The sequence below is a fragment of the Setaria viridis genome, chromosome 8 (genome assembly GCF_005286985.2).
Source record: "Setaria viridis chromosome 8, Setaria_viridis_v4.0, whole genome shotgun sequence".
Taxonomy (NCBI): domain Eukaryota; kingdom Viridiplantae; phylum Streptophyta; class Magnoliopsida; order Poales; family Poaceae; genus Setaria; species Setaria viridis.
Genome location: NC_048270.2, coordinates 1,702,322 through 1,727,678, shown reverse-complemented (window position 1 = coordinate 1,727,678; position 25,357 = coordinate 1,702,322). Strand labels below are relative to the sequence as shown.

Genomic DNA, 25,357 nt, shown 5'->3' with positions numbered 1-25,357 from the left:
TAAACTGCTATCTCAGCTGTCATCTGATACCAGAAATGTGCTGCAAAATTTCTTGATTCGATCTTATCAGTATCCGGTTTACGGGTTCCATTATATTTTGCAAATCAAGGGCTAACATCTGTGTTACAAATTAGCTTGCCAAAAGCTAAGTAAAACAAAGAATAAAGGGAGAAAAAAGGGGGCTAATTCTTCCTATAATCAGTTTGCAGCTAACTAACTGTGCCTTAATCTGTTTGTCTGGGGCAAAACTTCGTTGTCTTCTGCCTTTCTCTTGCGGCTGCTGCTGTTATCGCTGCTGCTGCTGTCGTTTGTGGGGTTACTGCATTCGTTGCTGTTGCTGTCGCTTTGCTGGTGCTGTTCCTGGTAGTGCTCCTTGCATCTGCTTTTCAGTATGTGGGGCTTCAGCTTGCTCATGTCTGATAGCCTCACTGGTTTTAGGAAAAACTCATCCGCTCCTTCTTCCAGGCATCTGATTCAAAATATCATGAAAATTGGGTCAGTGATTTTACCTAGATCAATATGCACATAAGTTTTTTTTACTTTTTTTTGTTTCTATCTGTACGTTTGTTTACGGATATCATATCTTTCGATTCTTTCTTGAGTTTGACTTTAATGCCCTCTGAATATATTTTTCCTCCACTTGTGTCTCGTGCAACTAGAAATAGAATAAACCCAGATAAAGACGAGTGGTGCTAGTGAGCTGTCTGCATCAATAAACCTGTTTCATGGATGCGGCAATATGGAAGATCTACAAGATCAGTATGCGTATCATTCCCTATCTTTTTTTGTTATTTTACACCAGATATGTCCAGATTATAGTAGGACGGTGTGAGCTGTGTCATGTGTGGGGCGGTTCCTCTATTATACAACACATGTGACGCCAAATCACTAAGGATTCGGAGAGATTTCCATATCCAGTTTGGTGCTAAACATATTCATTTCTATGCCTCCATACAGAAGAAAAGGAACTTTAACTCTCTAAAAGTTCTCTAATCATGAAGTAATTTTCTAATATTTTTGTTAAACGGCAATTTTGGTTTCTTGACTTACTTCTACAGTTCTACTCAGCCACTGATTAGTATATCTTCACATTTGAGTTTGATTTGTTCTTCAAAAATCAGGAGATAATCTGAAATAATTCATAAGAATTCTCACCTATTGATCCTTGAAGGAATGTTCTCGGACGACATGATCACCACAGGGATATCTCTTAGAGACGATGATTCCTGCTTGAACAAAGCAAGCATACATCTTTTTTTTAGGTCCTATCTTCTTCAGCAGATCATACCAAGAAACACTAGAGAGAATATGCCAGTTACCTTGATCTTCTTGAGCAGATCATATCCTGTCATGCCAGGCATGCAGTAGTCTGTGATTATCAGATTCACCGCAACCTCCTGATTATCAACAAAGCAGTAGCAGAACCAAAATACATCAGAAACCTTTCCTCAAATTAGGAGCACCACTACACATGGTTTACCAACTCATATCATAAAAAGAGGAACCCATCTCCTTACCAGCTGATCCTCATGAACAGAAACTGGGCTGCTGTCCTCGCCATGGATCCCCAGGAACTCGAGAGCCTTGCTCCCGGAATCGACAGTGGTGACGTGGAATGAAGAGGTCTTGAGGAGCCTCTCGATGAGCTTCCTGTCTGGGAGGCTGTCGTCCACGGCCAGGACGTGGAACGGAGTCTCCGTGGCCACCGCCATGGAAGAAACTCCCCCTGCTCGTGTTCTTGTGTCTGACTAGGAAGGATGATGGTATGAGCAGCTGCAGAGAGGAAGAGTTGTAGAGGAAACTAAAAGCAGAGAGGTGCGTGTGCTTGGTATGGGGCTTTGCTTGCCTTTTTTAAGGGTGTGGTTGAGTTGGTATATATACAAGCACTGAGGCACATGAAAGGATTCCAGGAGATATGAGGGAAAGCGAAGGGGGAGAGGAAAGATATGTGGTGACTAAGAAAATCCCACCGCATGGAAAAGCAAGATCCGGGGGCGGATTTGCTCCAAATCTTGCCACGAATTGACTCCATCCGCAACAGAATAGAATAGAGACCCGGGCAGGCAACAGCATCATGAGCCGGACCCCCTCCTCCTCCTCCTCTCTGTATTCTGGAGCAGACTGCAGATAGAAAAGGGTTCACCCACCATTTCCTTTTGTTCCATCCCTCTTTTCCTACTGCTATCATATCTGGCTTTGAGTTCTTGGTTTGTCTGCTTGCCGTGGTGACCTGAAAGGGTGAAAGATACGGACGATCCGTTTTGGCGATTTGGTGAGTTCCTCAGGTATCATCAGTTAACCAAGTTGTCGTTAGTATAAATAAAAAAAGGTAAAAAACAATGTGCTGCTTCTGTAGCCTGTAACCACTTGCTTGTAAATTTGTGATCCCAAGAGATTAGAGTACATATATGGCTTGTTAGCAACGGACGCGATGGGAGTCGTCTGCAGCTAGCTCCCATCGACATCATCCACAGCCAAGCTACCACTGGCCACTGGACACGATGAGATCCAGTCTCTTTCTTCGTTTGGACGACGGATCGCATCGGAGCCCACCCACCCTCAGCAGCAGCTGCAGCAGCAGGATGCGATCGCTTCGCGGTCTCCTCCCGAATCCGCCACCGATCGCCGGGAAAGCGGCTTCTCCCTGCGCGGCCGATACGCTCGGGATTGCCCCCACGCGTCCCCTCCTTGCCTTTCGCTTTCCTTTGCAGCCGCGATCTCATCTGTCATCTGCACTGCCCGCTGCTTCGACGTGGCCGCGTGGGCAGGCAGGCTGCTAGCTCCATGATGACCATGTGGCTTCTTCCATCGCTAGCGCTGAAGCAGGCGTGTGGGAGATTCTGATGAACAAGCAAATCGTCATCATCGTGGGCGATTCTGTATCATGCACGGCCTGCGCTGGCCTGCGGATTTCCTCATCACAGGAGTAGACGCTAGCTGTTTTGAGGCATCCGCTGCTCACATGATTTCACAAAGATTTTCAATTCTCCGGTTTCAATTTCCCTCCATTCAGTCGTATCTCGTATTATACGTACACTGGGCCAGGCCCAACTACTGGCGCGCGTTTCGAGAATTCGAACATGCTAATGGCCGGCCATAGCCCATAGGCCGAGTCTTGTTTTCCCTGAACGTATGGGGCCATGTCGCTAGGCCCATGGAAGCCCAGTTTTTCACTCTTGAGCAGGACGAAGCCGCGGATCGAAGCAGGCCGGAAACTGAAAAACAACCGCAAATTGTCGCACCATGGAATTTTTGAATTTGAGAATTTAATTAGAAAGAATAATTAAACAATAATTTTCTCATATTTTTTAAAATTTTCTCAACATTTATTTTTTCGACAGGTAATTTAATATAGAAAAAATAATTGGTTGTTTTTTTTCTAAATTGAATAAAATGGTTATATGTGTGTTGCATTCGTACCGATGCATCGTGGTGTTTCGTGAGTGCAAAGGTTTTAAAAATACGTTTTTGTAATGTTTAGATTCCACTAAGAATTTTCCAGATTTTTCTGATATTTATTTGCATTTTTTTAGAGATATATCTATTTATTAGAAGGTTGTAGAATCTTTTTCACGAGCTCCAAGCTCCAAGTATTTATTTGGACTCATCGTGTCCCAATCTGTCTCTATGAATTTTTCTTGAATTTTTGGAATTTTTGGAGTATTTTTCGTGAATTAAATGAAGTATCTAGATTTGTTTCCTAAATTTTCTTTCACGGGAATTATTTCAAAAAAAGAAATTCTTTCCCTCGGGCCGAGCCTGCGAGGCCCGGTCCAGACCTGCTTGGGGCCTAACCGAGCCCATCCGGACCCAGCTGTCGTTGCTTGCCTCGGACTCCAGGCACAGCACGGCGCGCCGCCGCCGGCCTTTCCCTCGGCGTGCGCGCCACGCCAGGGCTCGCCCCGCAGCCCTATAAAGGGCGACGCCTCCTCCCCTGCTCGCCCTGTTGCCCCGCTCGCTTCTGCGCCGCGCCTCACCCTTGCTCTGCATCACGCGCCGCCACCAGCAGCTTCCGGAGCAGAGCACCACCGCCGGCTCGCCCGATTCGCCGTGCTCGTCGACCACCGGAGCAAGCTAGCGCTGCCAGGAAGACGGTATCGCTGAGCCGCACGCTTTCCACCACCTGCCGCCGTTGAATTGCCGCCAGAGCTCCTCGTCCATTCAGCGCCGCCGCCTGGAGCTGGAGAAGCAGGGAGCCGTCACGGTCTTCCCCGGCCGATTCGTCGGGCTCGTCTGCCGCCGGAGGGAGCTGGCACCACGGGGAGCACCGCGACGACGAGACGCACCTATCCAGCCCATCCTCATCATCAATCGATCGCCGGAGCACCGCCGCCACGTGAAGACCCGAGCTGCCCGTCGTCGGTCGCCGTCCGCCATGAAGCCTCCGCCGATGCCGTCCACCTCCGTCCTCTCCTCCGCCGGTGATCACCTCCACGCGAATCCCCCTCGACTTCCTCTCTCGATTCCTCACCTCAGCCGCAAGCCTAGACCGCCGGACCGCCGTCTATCACGCCGGCCAGTGAGCCCGTCCGCCATGGCAGCCAGGCCCGAGCTCTTTGCAAAAGAACCCCTAAAGAATCATGTAACGTTTACCTTATTTCTTGTGTCTTGCGAGTTTTCCATAAAACTCCCTGGACCTTTCCAGATCTTTGCAAACCAGTCGTAGCCTATCATTTAACAGATCTGACCTCGAGGCTTACCTCTTTTGCGAGCATTGTTTCATGTGTCTTGCAGGTCTTCTTTGCTAGCCCCTGTTGCCTAGGCTTAATCATGATTAGACCCCTGTAACTTATTTAGCTCATAGATTCTACGTTTTAGCCCCGTTTCAATCGATTTTTGTTGTGTTAACTTAAACAACGTGTTAGAAGCAATGTTAATCATGTTCTTTATTTTATAATTTATTTAAAATATTAATATGATTAAGGACTTATACACTTGCTTTTCTAATTAAAATCTAATTAGAGTTAACCCCATATTTTCATACTAATATTAATTTGATTAATGCTTATTTAATTAGAGATATACCTCAGCTTTTCATACTAAACTCAATTTGATTAATGTTATTTAATTTATTTTATGAATAAAAGCTACATAAGTTATATCTCGAATTTTCATAACTAAATATTAATTTGATTAATATGAATATAAATGTATTTTTAATTATATTTGGTTAGTTCAACCCGAATCATAAAGCTATGCCCTTAGATGTTCTCACCTAAGTTATTTTTCAAATAAATGATTAATTTGTATAATTTGTACATACACAGTTACAAATAAAAATTTGATTAAGTTTTATTGCGGTTTTTTTCAAATATTAATATAATTTGAGTTAATTCTAACATAAGCTGTTTCTCCGAAATAACTTTTACACATGATTTTATTAACTTAAAATATATCTAGTACCTAGTCTTTTGTTGTTTGGTAATAATCTCTCGATAGCTTTGTCTTTTCAACCATAGCATTGTTTCTAGTCTTTCTCGTCCCTTGCGTTGCTAGAATCGAGCCATATCCTTTAGTACGCTATTTTAAAATTTTTCTTGATTGGTATATTATTCTTAGTTGCGATTGTTGTTTGCTTTGTATGGTTGTGCCTGATGATTGATGCGAGTAGAAGGAACGTCGTTCGAGAGCTTTGAAGAACAAGAGCTGAAGATAATATGAGCAGCGGTACTCTAGATAAAGGCAAGTGTGTCCTTTGTGCTTTTGTCCCAATAACTATATTTAAATCACTATTGCATATGCTTGCATTTAATATTGATGGGTCCTCTAAGATTGGCCTAGCTTTTATGATCATTCCTTGTAAACCTAGGTTTATCTTTCTGTTGGGTAGTTATGCTTAGCTGCTATATTTGGGTTATGGTGGTTCTAATTAATGAAAAATGATGATAAATGTATTTTATTTATGCTATACCTTTCATTAATACAACATCACCATGCTTAATTGGAACATGAAGTGACCACCCAGGAAAACAGTACGACCACAAGGACTAATGGGCTCTGGTCTTGGCTAATTAATTAGAAACTCTAGTTTATGGTAGCTTTACCGAAAGGGCAAGAGGGCGAGACAGTAGTTGATGTATAGCCCAGCCCTCAAACTGATATGCTCTATGGTAGCTTCGCAGTTTGAGAGAGGTTTATGCATTCGCTGATCCTGAAACCTTAGCGAGCTATCCTTACTAGGAAATCTTTGTAAAGGCCTCGTAGCGTCCCTATGAAGTCACACCTCGGTAGTGTGATGAGTGCCTGATCAGCATAGGGTCTAAAGTTTTTTTAAACTTTTACGCGACTTGTGGGTAAAGATGTACAACCTCTGGAGAGTGTAAAACTGATATATCAGCTGTGCTCACGTTCAAGAGCGGTCTGCACCCTCACATGATAATTGAACTTGAAGATGGACTTAAATTGTGGTTTATGGTTATGTTTCTGCTATATGCTTATAGCCTATGTTCTTGATAATTGTGGGTTGGTATATACTTATATCTTAATAATCAGGTGCTAATAAAATTTGACCAACTAAAAATGTTTAATGTAGTCAACCAGTCAACCTTTCCTTGTTAAACCTTGTATTCATATTTTCCCCACACTACGACATGTGCTCACCCTTGCTATAGCCAACGTTGCTCAGAAGAAGAAGCTGTTGTAAAGTTGTTGTGAAGATGATGCTGAATTCTAGACGTATGCAATCCCTGATCGATTGGCTGTGAAGTTTGGAGCCTCTATTTCCAGAATTAAGTTGTAAATCGCTAATAGACATTCTTTTTATTTACGTGATACTATTGTTATTATTCACTTACGTTGTTACAATATATATATTATGATGTTAATATATATATATATATATATATATATATATATATATATATATATATATATATGAATGTAGATCCCATGTATAGAGGTAACATTTGGTTTTATTTTAAAACGACACAAATGGAGCCCAACTTCTTTTCTCCCAGCTGCAAATAAATCTTGTCCTGAACTAGAGGAGAAAAGCGCGGCTCGGACCTGTCTATGGGCCGATTTTTTTTTCGCTGTCAACGTCTTCTGGTGGGCTTATATAACCGCTTAACTAATCATCTGCACCAAAAGTTTCTCCATAATCTAAAAAAAAAGTTTCTCAAAAAAAAGAGAGGGTCTTTTGCCGCGTCGTTCTGTCACTTCTGTGCGCTGCAGCCAAGCCAAGGTAATCAGCGGGCGGCCTCGCACGGTGTGCGCCACATGCAATGCAAGCCATCCACATGATGGCATGAACAAGCAAATAAGGTTGCATACAAAATTATATCTCTACCACACCACGTATGCTCTACTAATTGCTAGTGGTAGACATATTTTTTCAAAAAAAAAATGCAAGTGATAAGACTGTTCAAGGTTCATGACGTGAAGCATCACTACAGTGCACCATTCTTAATGATATTCTGCCACACGAGATAGTGTTTTTTGCACTAGCACTTTCAGTTCCCCGTTTGCAGAATGAGTATAAAACTACAACACCACCATTTTGCCTAAGTGCTTGTTTAAATTTAAAAGAAAAACTCTAATGAGGCCTGGTTCTCTGCCTCCTACTCAAAAAACATTCATAACTCACATGGCCTCCGGTTTCCTTCCAAATTTTAAAAAAGGAAAAATTCAAGTGGACCCTATCCCCTCTATTTCTTATTACTCAAACATTCCTCACCGCTTTTCACCAACATGGCCACCTTGCCCCCATACGCTGCCATGCATTTCCTTTTGGACCAAAGCAACACTATTTTACATAACTTTATTATCCAACTCCCAACAACTTAATATTAAACTCCAAAATCTCCAATTAAATATTTTTTAAGAGATAATTAAATAATTTTTTAATAAAAAATTATCAAACCACCTACAAATATCCCGTCAAAGATTCTCTGGGCGTCGCAGCAGCGCATCACTCCTCGATCCCAGGGTCCGTTTGGATTTATTGCTAGCTTCACCTTGCCTGGCTTTGCCGGGCAAGCCTATCCTTTGCCCGTGCAGGAGAAGAGGCGATCCTGGCTCGCTTGGGTTAGCATGGAAAAACTGGAAAGTACGAGCATCAAGGTGCAGGAACCGAAGTCCAACACCGAGGCCCTCTTCTTGCCCAGCTAGGCAACACAGGAGCCAGCAATATATCCAAACGGACCCTCGGTCACTCCCCGACACCCGCACGCACGCGCTCTTGACTGATCCATCCACTCCCCCACCCAACCGAAGCCAAACCGCACACGGCCACGCCCACGCCCACGCCCCCATGGACGCGAGCGGGGCGCCGCCGCCGCCACTCCTGGCCGCGGCCGCGTTCGCCGCGGCGCTGCTCGCCGCCGCGCTGGGATGGCTCTTCGCCGCGCGGTCGTCCAGGCGGGGCTCGGCGCGGCTGCCGCCGGGCAGCACCGGGCTGCCGCTCATCGGGGAGACGCTGCGCCTCATCTCCGCCTACAAGACGCCCAACCCGGAGCCCTTCATCGACGAGCGCGTGGCGCGCCACGGGAGCGGCGTCTTCACCACCCACGTCTTCGGCGAGCGCACCGTCTTCTCCGCCGACCCGGCCTTCAACCGCCTCCTCCTCGCCGCCGAGGGCCGCGCCGTCGACTGCAGCTACCCGTCCTCCATCACCACGCTGCTGGGCCCGCACTCGCTGCTCCTCACCAGGGGACCCGCGCACAAGCGGCTCCACTCGCTCACGCTCACCCGCCTCGGCCGCCCCGCCTCGCCGCCGCTCCTCGCCCACATCGACCGCCTCATCCTCGCCACCATGCGGGACTGGGAGCCCGCCGCCACCGTGCGCCTCCTCGACGAGGCGAAGAAGATTACCTTCAACCTCACCGTCAAGCAGCTCGTCAGTATCGAGCCCGGGCCGTGGACCGAGAGCGTCCGCCGTGAGTACGTCAAGCTCATCGACGGCTTCTTCTCCATCCCGTTCCCCTTCGCCCACCTCCTCCCTTTCACCACCTACGGACAGGCCCTCAAGGTGCTCGCACGTTTGCCTTTCGTTCCCCCGATTTATTTTTATCCGATGCACATTGCGTTTGCCCTGAAGGTGTGATATTTGATCCGATTCAGGCGAGGAAGAAGGTGGCCGGGGCTCTGCGGGAGGTGATAGGGAAGAGGATGGACGACAAGTTGGAGGATCGTGCCATGGACTCGGAAGACGAGGGGAAGCGGGAGAAGAAGGACATGGTGGAGGAGCTTCTTGAAGCAGAGGATGGGAGCTTCTCCGTGGAGGAAATGGTGGATTTCTGCCTGTCTCTGCTTGTGGCTGGCTACGAGACGACGTCCGTGCTCATGACGCTTGCTGTCAAGTTCCTCACCGAGACACCCACTGCGCTAGCGCAGCTCAAGGTAGGAACTGTGAGAAATTTGTCTGGCAATTAGCAATTCTTTGTTGGAATGTTCGGTGGTAATACCACAATCCTTGTGCACGTGTGGTGGTAGGTACTGTCAACAGTCAAATTAGCTTGGACATTCGGGGGGCTGCGTCAACTGATTTCATAATATGAACTTGTTGCAGTCTTGTCCAACAGAAAATCTGCTCCCGCCTGCTTATTATAGTGGAGTGTTAGAGTAACTTAATCTGTCATACATCAACAGAAAATCTGCTTGTGTCATACATCATACGCCTTCTTTTTATAGTGCTGCTTTTTAAATTCAGATAAACAGTTCGTTCACAGCCTGCAAGGTTACTGTCCAACTTGTTTGATTTTATATGAGCATCCTGCAATAGGTACTGATGTGATGTTGCCTATATCCTTATCTTATTGTTGTCTAGGAATGAATCTGCTATGAACACAACTCCTGATTTCTTCCTGGAACATGTATTTTCTTTTTGCATAAAGATAAGGGTGCCTTATTCCTTCCCATTTCTGTACTTGGAAGTGTGCCAAGGTTATCCAACCAAACAGCCGAAAGTGAGAATCATAGCAGCATCATAATGGGACCGGTCTGAATTTTGAGCTACCTAGTGAAACCTTTGTTTTCATCAATATTTTAAATTACATAATTGTGCCTATGGTCCAAATGTTATTCTGCTTCACAATATGTGAATTTGATTCCAGATATTTGCTGAATTTACAGGAAGAGCATGACAATATCAGAGACATAAAAGGCAAAAACCAACCTCTGGAATGGAGCGATTACAAGTCGATGCCATTTACACAATGTGTAATAAATTTGGAATCCCTATTTTCTTGAATTGCCTTATTGCTATACCATGCCAAAAGCTATATCATTTAAAAGGAACATTTGAGCACAGTGGTACTTAACATTTTTTGCAGGTGATAAATGAAACACTGCGTGTTGCTAACTTAATTAGTGGGGTATTCAGGCGTGCAAACACTGATATTCATTTTAAAGGTATTTCCACAGAAACTATCTTCAAGCAAGTTTCCCAAAAATTTAAACCAGGGATATTCATTCGTTCATAACCTTTTATTTTGTTCATCAGACTACATTATTCCGAAGGGCTGCAAAATATTTGCTTCATTCCGTGCTGTGCACCTTAATACTGAACACTATGAGAATGCTCGGACCTTTGACCCTTGGAGATGGCAGGTACTTGTACAGTCTTTTTTTTTTTTAAATAATTTGTACAGTCTTTAGATTGCCACTGTTCTACACATTGTCTGTTATATGCTGGCTTAGGAGAGTAAAACATTGCTATTCTGAGTTGCGTAAATTGGAAATTATTTCTCTAAAATATTCATGAAAAATAATGTATGGTTGTCATTGTGCAGAGTAAGAATAAACTTCAGAACGCGGTAGGTGCCAGTTTCTTCACTCCCTTTGGTGGTGGACCTCGTCTGTGCCCAGGCTATGAGCTTGCCCGGGTTGTTGTCTCTGTTTTCCTCCATCATCTCGTAACGCGCTTTAGGTAAGGCATCCTTATCTACCAAGTTTCTACAGTGTTTTTAGAGCCATAGGATGTTGATAATCATAAGATGAAACATCAATCTGTCTGTGTCTTCCAAACTGGACGCCACTTTGATTGAATTGTGCGCTCATGAATCTGCAGCTGGGAAGAAGCTGAGGAAGATAGGATTGTCTTCTTCCCCACCACCCGAACTGTCAAAGGATACCCCATAAACCTCCGGCGGAGAACAGATTCTGTTTTCTGAACTCATATTAGGTTCCAGTTACCCTTATCGTCAAAGCGAGAGTAAGCATAGATAAGAAAAATATTCCTATTAGTTAGTGAATTTTTTCGTCCCTTTTCTCTCCTTTGTCTGTAACTTGGTACACAAACAGCAGCCAGCAAACTCGTTTTGCTTGTAAAATGACCCAAACTGCTATGAATGCGTACTGGTTACAGATTACATTTTGCCGTGTATCATTTGGCTATCCCCAGGTCTAGCAAAGATGTTGCTAGCTAGTCGCTTATATCGCTGTCCTAATTCGCAAATGATGTGATGAGCCTGTACGATTTGGTGGGCAAGCAAGATGCTGTTCTATCAGCAACAGGAAGGACTGGTCCCTCAGTTTTTTTTTTTTTTGAAGGGCAGGAGCACTGCCATATCATATAAGAAGGAAAAGAGTGACAGAGTCAAATGTTACAATTAGGAGATTACATGAAGATTATTAGGCTCATTACTCATGACAACCTTTTGGACGCTGAAAATCTAACCCAAACTAGACGCACCACGGGGCTTCCTACGCATGCCTACTTCTTCCTTAATCGGGTGGAAAGGTCCCTCAGATTACCAGCGACCTCTGTCAAGCACATCACCATCACCATCATGAGCTGTTGTTCTGTATCTGCCATCAGCCCTGTCCTGTACCCAGGAGAGGAGATACAGTGGAGATATTGTGTGCTCTGTTCGAGTGTTTGAGTCTTCAGTGCATTCCTAAATGCTGCTCGACAACTGTTGGGTTGCAATAGCATGCGTACGAGCCTACAGTGTGTAATCACAAGTTCAGAAACAGGTGTATGCATTGAAAAGAGCTGCCTGTGCAGAATCAGTCGCCACTGCACGCTTCAAGGGCCCAAAGCATTGCTCAGGCTGCCCAGCAAACAGTGTACCTGCGCAGTGCTGTTGCAACCGAAGATTGTACGTGCACGAACGGTCGCTCATCATCTGCGCCCACCACCGGCGTACGTGATGGTACAGTGACGCATGTTCAGATCCCAGATCTTGGAAACGAGACGCGCGAGTCATGGGCCATGGGGGCTCTCGCCGCTCGTGCACGCCCCTCCCTTTTCGTAGTCTGTTAGGCTGTCACGGTCGCGAAAGGGAGGGCACGGTCCTGTCGGAGCAATCATGCGGCCGATCTCGCCGCCATGTTCGTCCAGCGATCTGCTTTCAACCTTTCAGGGAAGATCTGATCGACCGAGGATGCTTCCTGAAGATGAAGGCATCATGCTTTATCCATGCGTGCTGATAGGAGTATGTAGCTAATCTGCAGTGAGCCAGTGACCAGAGGCAGGGTCTTGCGTGCTGTTGTTGAGAGGAAGTGGGGAAAGGAGAGGCACGCGACAGCACATCTCGCTTGGCTGCACGATACAGTGCGCAGTGGCTGTTGCTCATCCACATGGATAGACAGACAGTCAAATCAAGCACCTATTCTTGTTGATGCATCGCGTGACATGCACGTTCATGATTGCAGATCGTCGGAACTGTACTGTCTCAGCAACGACCACCACTCATGTGTTGCCGACATGAAGCTCCAAAAGAAAAAACTAGCCCTGTACACAGTACACTCCGGCGTTAACCTTGTGTCAGATTCAGACAGGAGCCGGTGACAATGACCACAGTCAAATCAAGCACCTATTATTGAAGTATACGATCGCACGCAGAGAAGAAAAAGAACAGAGAAAGCGTCCATGATGGGACTAAACAGAGTAGAGAGTAACAGGCGTGGTGGGCTGAGCAAAGCTGCCATGTCGCAACTATGATCATCATCACCATCACAAGACCCTCGTATATAGTCGTATCGACAAAGAATTTAATCAGCACACTTTTTTTTTTCCCATCTAACCAAATTAGGTACCGTTTGGAGATACTTAAATTTAGCACACGTCACATCGAATATTTGATGCTAATTAAGAGTATTAAATATAGATTAATTATAAAACTAATTGCACTGATGGAGTCTAATTCGCGAGACGAATCTATTAAGCCTAATTAGTTCATAATTTGATAATGTGGTGCTACAATAACTATTGCTAATGATGGATTAATTAGGCTCAATAGATTTATCTCGCGAATTAGCACAGGATTCTGCAATTAGTTTTATAATTAGCTTATATTTAATCCTTCTAATTAGCACCCGAACATCCGATGTTTAAGCCGGTTAGTCCTCCTAATTACCGGTCACGGGCACGATAGTCTCGTCATCCCAGGCGGCGCGGCGGCTGTTGGGCTTGGGCGGCGTCCTCCTCCGCCTGGGTGGGCAGCCTGAAGCGGCAGAGCGGGCTGACGGAGAGCCACTCCACGATGCACCCCTCGTGGAAGTCGTGCGCGCACGGCATCGTCCGCAGCGCGTCGCCGGCCGCGTACCCCTCCAGGCACACCGCGCAGGCGGACTCGCCGTCCTCCTCCCCCTCCTCGCCGCCCGCGGCAGACCCCTGCGACGGCGCGGGCCGAGGCCGGCACGCTGCGCGTAGCCATCATCGAGCCGTCGTAGAACTCGTGGGGTGCGGTGACGCGGGGTCCTCCTGCTGTCGCCGGCCGCGTCTCGTGGTATATCTGGTGCGGCAACATGAAAACTCCCGGCGGACGCGCCACCTCCATCTGCATGCCCCGGCCGGCGGCGCGTACGTGTGCACGGTCTGCTCGTGATCCGACGAGTGGACAAGCAGCCAAGAAGATGCAAGGGAGGGAGACGGTCTGTCACCAATAGCACCACCAGTGGATACTCTGCGCCAAGCCGAGCCGAGCCATGTCCTTCTTGTCGCGGGTGAGGCTCGCCGCCGGCGAGGGCACCGCCGGTCAACCTCGCCAGGCCGCAGTCAAGGCCGGGCGCTCTGTTTTGTGAAGTCCAGGGACCGCGGGCGGGAATTAGAAGAAGCCAGGAGGTTTTGTGCAAAGTTTTGGCTGTTTTGTTTTGAAAATGCATTCTTTGAACTTCCATAATTCATAACTATTTGTAGAAATTGTTGAGTTCATATTTTCATGTGTGATGCAATAAAAATCATAAATGTCATAGGAACATGTTTTGCTTTTCCTTTATTTAAACCTCTTTTAAAATTAGGATGTATTTCCTTTAATTGCCTCCTTAAATAGATAAAATTTTTTAAAAAAATTCAAAATAAGGACTAAAATATATTTTATAGTTAATAAAAATAAGTGACCTTTTAGAATTTATAAAAATGGTTTATTGAATTTAAAATGCCTTAAATGCTTTTCTTTGATTAAAAATTAGGATAAATCCTATTTAATTGATTTATAATTATTCCTTGATGAAAAATATAAGGAGCTCTTATTTGAATAGGTTAGCCTTTATAAAATTAAGAGGATGGTTATTTTATTTTACTTATCATTCATTGCATCTTTCCGTATAGCAGAGCCGCTGGAAGTGGAGTACGTGGAGATCCCATCCGAGCCAGCCCTAGAAGGCGAGGACGTGATCGTGGTAGAGCAAGTTCCCGAAGCTGCCCTGGAACTCGTTGTCAAGACCACGGACCCCGAGGAGCAGCAAGGCAAGCCCCGGTGCTTTAATCCTATTTAACCTTGCTAATTTGAGTCCAAATTGTTATATTTCATGATTGTGCATTAAGTCTAGGAGTTGAGTGGAGTCCTTTTAAACATTCCTACCTTAACAAGGACATCTTTGCCACCTTTCAAAAAGAATAAAAGGTTAGTGTCGCAGAAGTCAAGTAATTCCCTGTTACTTATGCAAGGACAACATCTAAAATTTGTTAGATTGCAAAACAACTTGTTTAATGAAAGGCCGGGTAGGACATTGGCCTCATGATAAAAGGTGATGTTGGATGTTGATGAAGAAGTTGAGAGTTTGGTCCTACCTGGATAATGGATCTAAGGCCCGTTTGATTGGTGGCCTTTAGGTCAAGCTTTGAACGCACTAATCATATGCCGGTATGTGGGATCCGGTAAACTGATGTACTTTTGAGGTGCCGAACTTTGAACTGTGACGCGTCGTGCTTGATGTGGACCGGTGGGCGGGGTCGTGGGCATTAACTCATGGGACCTTTGACCGGACAATGATGTACACGAGGACACAACCTCGGGCTATGCGAGCTCAGTTCAGGTGACGAAAGACAAGGAGGGAAAAGTTGCCACGTGCGATCCGACGGGTTGCGCACGTGTCGTCTGGTTAGCTCCATCTCCTGCAGGATGTGAATCACCACACTTCTCGGATATGAATACCGCTTGATCTCTGACCATCATCGTAAAGTTGCTCGCTAATGATTTTTATAAATGTTGTATGATGTTTCCATGCTTGTATTGGCTTGGAGTCCAAACTTTGAAACATAAGCCGTCTAGCAACTAACATGTAATAAAAGATGTTCTAAGGATCTACTCTTAGTAAGCTTTGCTAGCTTATCCCGAGTCAACAAGAAACCCAAAGAAAACTTTGCATATCCTTTGAGTCTTTTCCGTTGACGGGTTAGTCTTGCTAAATACTTTAGTACTTAGGGTTTGTGTAATCTTGTTGTAGTTGAAGAAGGTCATTAGATGGCCTAAGCTTGACGGACTCCAGAATATGAGAAATACGTTGTGGGCACGACGTGTCTCTTTTTAGTCTCGTTCGTTTGAATAAGCTTTTATAATGTTACCGTCTCTGACTTTAAGCGAAGTGATTTGTTTTTAAAACCCTCTTAGGTACTGGTATTGTATGTTAAGGTAACTCTCTTATGGTTTGTAATAATCCGTTGCTGTAAATTATTTGTTTAAAGCTATAATATCTGTAACAAGCTCCTACGTGTGAGATCTTGGATGTATGGATGAAACAGTAATGTGGAGTCTTCGTACTGATTCAAGTACGCAGCGTGTTGGACGCCCAAAGCCTAACCGGCATACTTGAGTCAGTTTAAACTAGACGGTTCTGCCACAGTAGGTGCAGGCGGTGGCGCGGAGATAGAGTCGCGGCCTCGCGGGTTGCTATCGGATAAAAAAAGAAGAAACGGGAACGAAGGAGAAATAGAAGGAAGCGAAAGCAAAGTTTAAAAAAGAAAAAATGGAAGAAAAAAAAGTGGAAATAAGAAAAAAGTAAGGTTTAAAATTACTAATTTTTATTTCATATAAATTATATTATCAATTGAAACCAAACGTAAAATTATATGTGCATGTGTTATATATGTGCAAGGGCATAATAGACATTTGACCTCCTCCGTTCAATATAAAAGGTTAAGAGAAGCCGTTTTACCAAATGTTTTCTTAAAAAGACAAGTCAAAATCAGAAAAAACTGCTTTACCAGAAAAGCTAGAGCTATAGCTATTTTTGCACGAGGTAGAGCAGTGCTAAACGAACCCTGAATAGCATATCATTACGAAGGAGAAATTTCATTAAGCTTGGCTCAAATCAGGCCAAGGTGCGCCTTGCAAGACGTTTGGTCGTTTGGGACTTCGGTTTAGTGGAGCAATGGATCAACTATTATGGTTGTACTGTTTCAAATTGTAGGTCGTTTTAGGTGCATATTTTTTACTATACATCTAAAATAGTATATATCTAAATGCATAACGGAGAAAACACCGCGAAAGCCTAAAAGCTGCTGCCTCTTCTAAGCCAAAGCGGCCTCCCTCCAAAAGAACAGTGCATTCCTCAGACATGGAAGAATGAGCCAAAAGGGGTATATATAAAAGGAAAAAGGAGGTAAATCCGATCCATTATAATCCCAATTACCAGAAAAGACGACAGATTTGGGGGTTGTGAAATCGTCGATAGACATAGAACCCTAGTATTATTTCCTTCAATAAAGTATGGTCTATAACATACAAATTGTACACTGCATAGGCCAAAATCTTCATGCCTGTCCTAAGCAGCCGATCCTCCAAAACGAACGGCACAATCTTCACGCTGACGAAGGGAAAACCCCAATATTAACCCAGCCTATACTGAAACCAAATGTTGCTCTGAAGAGTTGGTCGAGAGCTCTTTCATCGCTCAGCCCATATGAGAACCAAAGGGAACGCCGAGCTCACTCCTTGCTTTAAACGCTTGTGCTCTCAGGTACTTCGCTGCTGGCTTTTACAGCACCAGCAAAACTGCACATCTTGTTCAGGGCACTCAGGTAAGCTCTGACGCTGGACACAACAACGTCCATTGATGCCCCACTCCCACTGAAGTCAACAAGCACAAGAGATGAGGTAACAAATAGCAAGAGAGCATAAAAGACATGAAAACGGATTTGAAAGGGCTATAACCTGAAGGAGCGATTCAAAGAAGTCAAGGCATGCTTGGAGTTGCTGCTCACATCTCCAGTGATAACCACTCGAGTTGTTGCAATTGCGTCAATGCCTTCTGTGACTGAAGTCATACCATATTCTCGGAGAACAGTTGGAATCTGCAGATTGTATGTTCCATTAGATTTCTCTTGATCTTGATCAAATGATCACCGATGAGACAAAATAATTGAGTCAATGCATTAGGTCCAATCCTGGCTGCACCGGTTAGTCCATTTGTATATCTACTCAAGATTGATAGAGACAAGCCATGTTATATTCAGTACATGTTAGATTAGTTATTTTTTCACGCGCAATTTTTAACTAAGTCAGAAACTGTTGTCAATAGAATATCTATGTCATCTCACATTGTATGATACCACATCATTGAATTGAACCTTGGTACCTTCCCAAGTAGCACAACTGACACATCACGTCTTATGCTTCTAAAACGTTCTCAGACTTGATACTATGACGAGTCATGGAATCTACAAGTCATGCCACTATAAAACCCGTGTATCATTTCTCTTGAAATTCTCAAATCCTAATAAAATTTGTGCAGTTTAACAGGTTATCATGGTGATAATATGCCAACGGTTCACCAGATACTATTTCCATTATTATCAAAAAAATAGTGCATTTTAATATTCCATCCCATTACAAAAAGTCTACCAGTGCAAGAAAGGTGAATAAATGTGGCGGAAACAAACCTGGATTATTTCGTCAACAGCCTTGTAAGCTGCATCGACTGGGCCTGTTCCGACACAACATGCTATTTTCTCCTCTCCATCTGGTGCTATCAGTTTCACAGTTGCTGTAGATAAACCAAGTGTTCCACATGTTGCCTGCAAAGATGCGCATAACATTTCAAGCTTAGCATATCATGTTCCTATCAACCAAAGTTTAGCCGACTGCAGCTCAGCTATACCTGTACAGCAGCAAGGGACCAAATAACCTTAGGCTGGAATATCTCATCTGACAATAATGCTTCTATGTCTTCATCAGTTACACGCTACAAAGGGTGAAGTAACTGGTGAGTTTTCATGCATAGTGCGTGTATGAAGTGACAGATGCATATTATAATAACAATTTGATAAACAATGAGCATGGAAGCAAGTAGCCCTCCAAGGAAATGTAATGATCCAATAAAAAGGTGTACTGGTGTAGGATAACATGGTGAGATGGCGAAAATAAAAGAAGGTGAAAGTTATTAATCAATGAATGCAATGTTTAGATAGATAATAATAAAATGTAGCAATAGAGCAAGTACTTTGGAAAAGCCTCACCTTTTTTTTCTCTGCAACCTCTTTGTACCGTTTAAAGAAGTCCTCGAATTCCTTGTCACTGATTTCATATCCAAGCTACAAGATGAACAATGATGATGTCATCTGGTAACACTAATAATTGAAACAGAAGAACTCTAGTTGTGACTAGAAACAAAGAAAATATCTAAGATGTACCTCCACTAGCTTAGATCTCACGGCATGCCTTCCACTGGAAAAACAAGAACAGAAAACATTACTATGAATGAGATTATCAAATTTGACCTAATTTATCGATGTATGCCTGCATAATTGCATTTGAGCACAAAATATCCAATTCACCTAACCTAGAAGTGTATGAAAATATATTGCATTTGAGGACAAAACCATCCTAGAAGCATAAACACGACTAAATGTTTGATTAAAAAGCTCTTACACGCCAAACAATCAAGGTCCAGTTCAAGAATATAGCATGTCATAGCATAATGATAGAATTCTAGAATCTAGGTCATGACCGTAGTGTAATGCTTTACATCATACCCTACTACCATACTTTTTTAACACTTATTGTACACATGCCACCAATAGACTGCTAACACCTATTTGCATTCAAAATGTAAGCATTTGGGGCTCCTTAGTAGGAGCATGACCACCAAATCAGTAAATAAAAAACAAGTTGATGAGAGAAATCTCCTGGAGAAACATCACAACATAATTTATTTATTTTTTTGAGAAAGTGAGCTAAAGAGGGGAAGGCGTGTTGCATGATACCTGAGTTTCCCAAGAACAATTCCAAATTCATTTGCACGAGTTAAACCAATATCATCAGGTGATATTATTTCATAAGTTCCTTTATATTTAAGCATCCCATCCTGCAAAAATCAAAACAGAAGAAAATTGACATGCAGAACCATTCTAGTCTATAACCAACACAACTAATTATAGTTAAATCATATATCAATGTGATCATCAGCTATAAAAATTATATATCTCAGAGGCTGAGAGCAATGATGCAAGGTGAAGCCAAGACTGATCCATCACAATGGTAAGAATAGTGATTTACATGTTGCGAACAACTACCGAGGAGGTGTAAAGGAGAAATCCTATGGATTTAAAAACAACCAACCCACAACTGCTATAAGTCTATAAGTCCAATAAGCTGATGTAGTAAAGGAGACTGCAAATATGTTTACCTGATGGATTCCACTTTCATGAGCAAAGGCATTGGCACCAACAATAGCTTTGTGTGGTTGTACATGAAGTCCACTGTGCTCTTGTACCTAAAATAATAAGACCATTGCGCCAGAAATTTCAGTCATCTGGAAAATGTAAAAGAGACCAAAAGGAAAATAAACAAGAGAAGAAACAATTATTGTACCATTTTGCTCGTCAAAGTAATATGTTGGGAATTGATTCCAGTATATAGACCATCTAAGAGTTCCCCACGACACTTAATTGCCATGACAACCTGAAAATGAGGCCAGAAAATATTAGGCATGTACAAACAAAAAATTCATATTCCTTTTCACAGCCTATCTGACTATTCCGTAAGGTATGTCAGCACATAATATGACTAGTACATGAGCTCACCTCCTCCAAAGATGCATTTCCGGCTCTTTCACCAATACCATTAATAGTCACCTCTAACTGACGCGCTCCTGCACGAGCACCCTAAAGTTAAGTCAAATTAGTAACCTGGTTTAAGATTAGGCCATTGATAATAGATCGTATAAAAATGGAAATAAATAAGGAAAAGGTAGTACCGCTAATGTGTTGGCAGTCGCAAGGCCAAGGTCATTCTGGCAATGAGTGGAAATGATAGCATTTTCAATTCCAGGAGTGTTTGCCTTTATGTCAGCAATCAAGTTCCCAAATTCATAAGGAAGAGTGTATCCAACAGTGTCCGGGATGTTGAGAGTTGTAGCTCCAGCTTTTATGACTTCCTCTAGTATATGATACAGAAACTCTCTATTTGACCTGGATGGCGAAGTGAAATTTATCATGCCACAGCCTTGTGGACACCAGAAAATGGGATCTTTTTGTTTGTAAATACTATAAAAAAATTGTGGGTGTCCTAGCATGAGCTTACTGTGTATATTCCTTTTGCGACAGTGAACTGGCCAAGGAGAAAAAATATATATAATTCAAATCCGCCAATAAGCAAGCTTACAAGTTTACTTATGGTTGAACATAACAACAAAATTTCGGTAGTCACCAACTATTACCCTGTTTTGATTTGTTAATAAAGCCAGCTTCCAAAATGTAGATAGTACCCCACCACCTTTTTCCCCACCAAGTGATGCTACTTTGCAAGCTAGAAGAAGCTCAGTAGTATTCAACAAGTAGCAATCACTTTGCCGTTAAATTTGGACCACTTTGGTGCATAACTGCACAGATATTACCGGTTGATTTGAGAACTTAGTTAAGTCAGATGGAAGTTTCAGAACATACTAAAGTTTCAGGTACCAAACATTCGGACCTTATCCAAGCAAATTGAGATGAATGATCAACAAAATTTGCAATTAATAGCAATACCTTCCAGCGTCCTCGGGGCTGAATTCGACATCAGGGCATCCCAGGCTACGGGCGTACGCCACCATCTCCCTGGCAATCGCCACCACCTGCTCGGGCGTCTTCCTGAGCTTGTGCTGCATATGGATCTCGCTGGTGGCGATGAAAGTATGTATCCTCGGGCGCCGCGCGTGCCTGACGGCCTCCCAGGCTGCGTCAATGTCCTTCCTATTGCACCGCGAGAGGCCGCAGATGACGGGCACGTGCCCTTCCTCCCCGACGGGGGTGTTGCCGACCTCGATGGCGATGGAGCGCACGGCGTCGAGGTCGTCGGGGGAGGAGGCCGGGAAGCCGGCCTCGATGATGTCGACGCCGAGGCGGGCGAGCTGGCGCGCGACGACGAGCTTCTCGGCGCTGGTCATGGTGGCGCCCGGGGACTGCTCCCCGTCGCGGAGCGTGGTGTCGAAGATGCGGACGTAGTTGGGGTCGTCGATGCGGCTCGGGACGTACTCGGGCCGCCGCCGCGGCAGCTGCTGCTGCTGCTGCTGGTGCTGAGACGACGCCCGGATGGGCCGGACCAGCGCGCGGAGGCGGCGGGCGCTGGGGCTCGCCCTGACGCCCGCGGCGGCGGAGAGGCCATGGGCGAAGCGGGGGGCGGCGCGGGAGGAGAGGGCTGGGGGTTGGGATGGGGATGGCAGGCGGTTGGCGATGGGGGTGGGGGGTTGTTGGGTGGTGGAGCAGAAGGGTTTAGCGGAGGCGGCCATGGTCGTCGGGGTGGGTCTCGTCGGCGGACTCAGGGGGGGAGCACGGGGGTTTAGGGGACGGTGGCGGCTGCTTTGGCCTTAATTAAGGAAGGAAACCGCCGAAATGTGACTTGGAAATGACTCAGATACCTTCTTGCATCCTCATCTGAACGGGTTGGTTTCGTAGCCGGCACGGAGGCAGCTCGACTTGGGCCATGGTTGATACGATTCTTGTAACCACGATTTGAATCTAAATGAAGATTTTTTCGCTTCTCGTTTTCCACCTCTCGTAATTTAAATTTTTGAACGAGCTTATCACATGAGTAAGAATCGATGAAAATAAGCAAAATATTTAGTGCGATTCTCGCTTATTTTCATGGAAGAAACGGGACTTAGACCAGTTGAGCAGACGCCGGCGCGCCGCCACGGCGAGCAGTGGTCCTCTAGCGTAACGAACTTGCGCCGTCAGCCTGGCCCACAAGGTTCAAGGCCAAACGGCTCCACCTCACATTGCTTTTGTGGGGGCTCGGATAAGCTCGTCTATGATGACTCCTAGTTACATCAACGTCAACGAGTTGTTTTTAACTTTTTCACCGCATCGGGGGCATGTTCTCAGTTGACTTTTCAAGTCGTCATCTCAGATGCATTGAGCCAGCTGAGTAGCTGCTGATGGCACATGGTAAAGAAAAACGAATCGTGAAGCAGATGTCTATCGGAGTTTGGTTAAGTTATACGAAAGCCAATTCAACTCACCCCAACTGACGACATGAACAACACAAAATTTTGCTGCACGCAAAACATTAGCTTGGTGCCTTGGCCTGGCAACATCACCATGGTCAGTAGTCAGTTAACAATTGCAAATCCTGCATCATATCACTTTATGCTTCCTACTTGAGGCAGTGAGGTAAAACCTAATTCATCTTATTTTCCCCTTCTCTCTCGACTGCATCTACGGATCCCCCCCACAGTTTGTTCCCAAAACTTGCATTGTAACGGCAAAGAGATTAGCATGAACTGAGAACTGAAATAATGGATAACTCTCACCCGTGTGGCTTGCATTGTAGTAAGGCCAAATAGATTAGGACGACGAACTGAGAACTGACTGCAGAAACAGAACAGCATGGTAAAAGGTTGGATAGGAATCTCTGCTAAGACTTGCTGTTCCAATCAGCAATATTTGCAACCTACCATTTATAGCATATATAAAACACATCCATCAGTACGGGTACGATTGAAAACTAGCTGGTAAATTTATAACATGAGGATCACCAGTAGCAAGGTGTGATAACAACATCAGGACGATAAATAGCATATATACATCAGTATAGGACGGTAAATAACATGGGAATCAATCACTAGTACAAGAAGATATATACACCTAGATTAATTTGGGGAGCTGGACAGTGAGACTACTTAGGTCCCTTTTGGTAGAACTTCCCGAAGTCCTGCCAAACGGGAGAATACGAAATAGCTTCGTCGTCGGAGCCCCACGTTTTACGCTGAGAGTCGGAAGAGGGAGGAGGAGGTAAAAAAAACCAGCTTCCCGTGGCTCCTCTTCTCGTTTCCCATCCTTACCCTCAATGGAGGGCCCGCGGGCAGGCGGAGGCCGCAGCAGGCAGCGCCAAGCGACTGACTACGGTTGGAGATGGGGAAGGAAGGGAAAAGGGAAAAGGGAAAATAAAAGAAGAGAAGAGAAAAAAAAAAAGTAAAAAAACATGGGTATTATGGATATTTCACCTTTCTATTCATTTGGAGAAGCCGTTTTACCCAAACATTTTGTCAACTAGATAAGCCGAAGCTAAAAAACTGCTCCACTAAAGAAGCCACATCAGCAGCTCTACAAAACGAGCTCCACATAGCCCTTTTTACGGAACTGCTTGATGAGAGCCTCCTCGTAGTCCAATATCTTGTCAGAGATAGCCTTCTCTTGGGCATAGAATTCGTAGAACTTCTGAGAACGATTGGACAGCTCCTCCTCAGGGAAACCATCGAGGGGCTTGTGAGGGTTTAAGATCATGTACTTACTCGAGTGCCCGTGGCACCAGCGTCTTTATCACTTTCTTCTTCCTCTTCTTTCCGACAGCCGGCTGGGCCTGGACCTCCACCGCCGCCTTGCATCATGAGAGCCTTCGCCTCCCTCTTCAGCTTCAAGATCTCGAACTGCTCCTTGGCGCTCGCTTCCTTCATCTTCAAGGATCGCAGGGATCGCAACGATCGAGCTGAAACCTCTACCTCGTTGCTCTTGCCACCGCCTGCCATCCAGCACCAACCACTGCCTAACGAAATAGAATCACCGACCTCTACCTATCGGCTTGGACATGCAAGGAGATCGAGGATATAGATGGCCAAACGGGCGGTCCAGCCCAGCCTGGCCCGAGCGATTCGGCTCGACCCGTTTAGGCCTAGCACGGTGCGGCTCAGATAATAATCGTGCCGTGCCGTGCCGTGCTAGCCCATGGGCCGAAGTAGTAGCCTAGGCCCAGCACTAAGGGCTATCAGTCGTGCCAGGCTGGCCCGGTGGCCCGTCGGGCCCATGAAGGCCCATCGTGCCCACTGTAGCTCGGCTCAGCTTAAAAAAAATCCTTCATCAAATTAAATTTTTGAAGCAAAAATTTAAAGGTATTGTACAGACAAACATATATACATATATATATTTAGAGATAATGCACATACAAACACAAATTACAACTAAACATGCTTAAACATGCCCAAGCGTGCCTCCATCGTGCCCTGGCGGGCCCGCTGTTAATCGTGCCAGGCCGGGCCAGCCCACGGGCTGACGCAGCGGCCCAAGCCTGGCACTTAGGATGGGCCAGGCCAGCTCGAGCACGGCTAAGATCGTGCCGAGTCGGGCTGGTATCGGGCCAAATTCCCGTGGCATGGGAGCCCCATATATATATATATATATATATATATATATATATATATATATATATATATATATATATATATATATATAGAGAGAGAGAGAGAGAGAGAGAGAGAGAGAGGGGAAGAGATATAGATATATATAGATAGATAGATATAGAGCGGGGGGAATGAAGCCGATACGCGCGCGCTGCTCTGCCTGCTGCCTCATGTCTCGTGACAGCATCGGGTGGAGCGGCAGCGGCCGCCGAGACGCCGCCGCCGCGCCATCATCATGTCGTTTGCTGCTGTGCCTCCACCGTCGCCGCCGTCGTGCGTCGGATAAGCTCGTTCACGAGAGATAATTAAGTACCATCAACGTCAAGGCATTGCAGTACTAGTTCAAAGGATAGCAGCAAATTTTAAATTGTTTAATTTCAACTTTTCACCGCACTTGCGCCTGCTGAACATGGTTTCAGTTGACTTGTAATCTCGAATCCATCGCTTGAGCCGCCCAATCGCACCAAAACGGACCGTGAGGAATCGCAGTTTATGTTGTTTCGAAAAATAAAAAGGAATCGCAATCTATCAGTCAGTTTGTTTAAGTTGGACAAAGACACTTTCAAGTTATCTCAACTCTCAGGCGACAGGCGAGGAT

At 45.0% G+C, this 25,357-nt stretch overlaps 3 protein-coding genes and 1 long non-coding RNA gene across 4 annotated transcripts; 2 read left to right on the top strand and 2 right to left on the bottom strand.

The window, feature by feature from the left end:
- Positions 1-38: 38 nt before the first annotated feature.
- Positions 39-1,871, bottom strand: LOC117833566 (two-component response regulator ORR9). The gene is made up of 4 exons (XM_034713119.2): positions 1,518-1,871; positions 1,320-1,397; positions 1,156-1,226; positions 39-469 (listed from the first exon to the last, which is right to left on the bottom strand). The coding sequence occupies exons 1-4, from the start codon at positions 1,710-1,712 to the stop codon at positions 214-216; spliced, it is 600 nt and encodes a 199-aa protein (XP_034569010.1). The 5' UTR covers positions 1,713-1,871; the 3' UTR covers positions 39-213.
- Positions 1,872-3,761: 1,890 nt separating this feature from the next.
- On the top strand, positions 3,762-6,789 carry LOC140223583 (uncharacterized). The gene is made up of 2 exons (XR_011898922.1): positions 3,762-4,421; positions 5,612-6,789. It is a non-coding gene; the product is annotated as an uncharacterized lncRNA (long non-coding RNA).
- Positions 6,790-8,156: 1,367 nt separating this feature from the next.
- LOC117866170 (cytochrome P450 90A4) lies at positions 8,157-11,309 on the top strand. The gene is made up of 7 exons (XM_034750319.2): positions 8,157-8,968; positions 9,061-9,339; positions 10,072-10,158; positions 10,272-10,350; positions 10,442-10,548; positions 10,731-10,867; positions 11,009-11,309. Exons 1-7 carry the CDS (start codon positions 8,252-8,254, stop codon positions 11,109-11,111), a joined length of 1,509 nt encoding a protein of 502 aa, XP_034606210.1. The 5' UTR covers positions 8,157-8,251; the 3' UTR covers positions 11,112-11,309.
- Positions 11,310-16,838: 5,529 nt separating this feature from the next.
- Positions 16,839-21,909, bottom strand: LOC117833449 (2-isopropylmalate synthase A). The gene is made up of 12 exons (XM_034712941.2): positions 21,134-21,909; positions 20,362-20,575; positions 20,189-20,269; positions 19,977-20,066; positions 19,792-19,878; positions 19,370-19,470; positions 18,797-18,830; positions 18,623-18,697; positions 18,265-18,348; positions 18,047-18,181; positions 17,319-17,458; positions 16,839-17,234 (listed from the first exon to the last, which is right to left on the bottom strand). The coding sequence occupies exons 1-12, from the start codon at positions 21,871-21,873 to the stop codon at positions 17,105-17,107; spliced, it is 1,911 nt and encodes a 636-aa protein (XP_034568832.1). The 5' UTR covers positions 21,874-21,909; the 3' UTR covers positions 16,839-17,104.
- Positions 21,910-25,357: the final 3,448 nt, after the last annotated feature.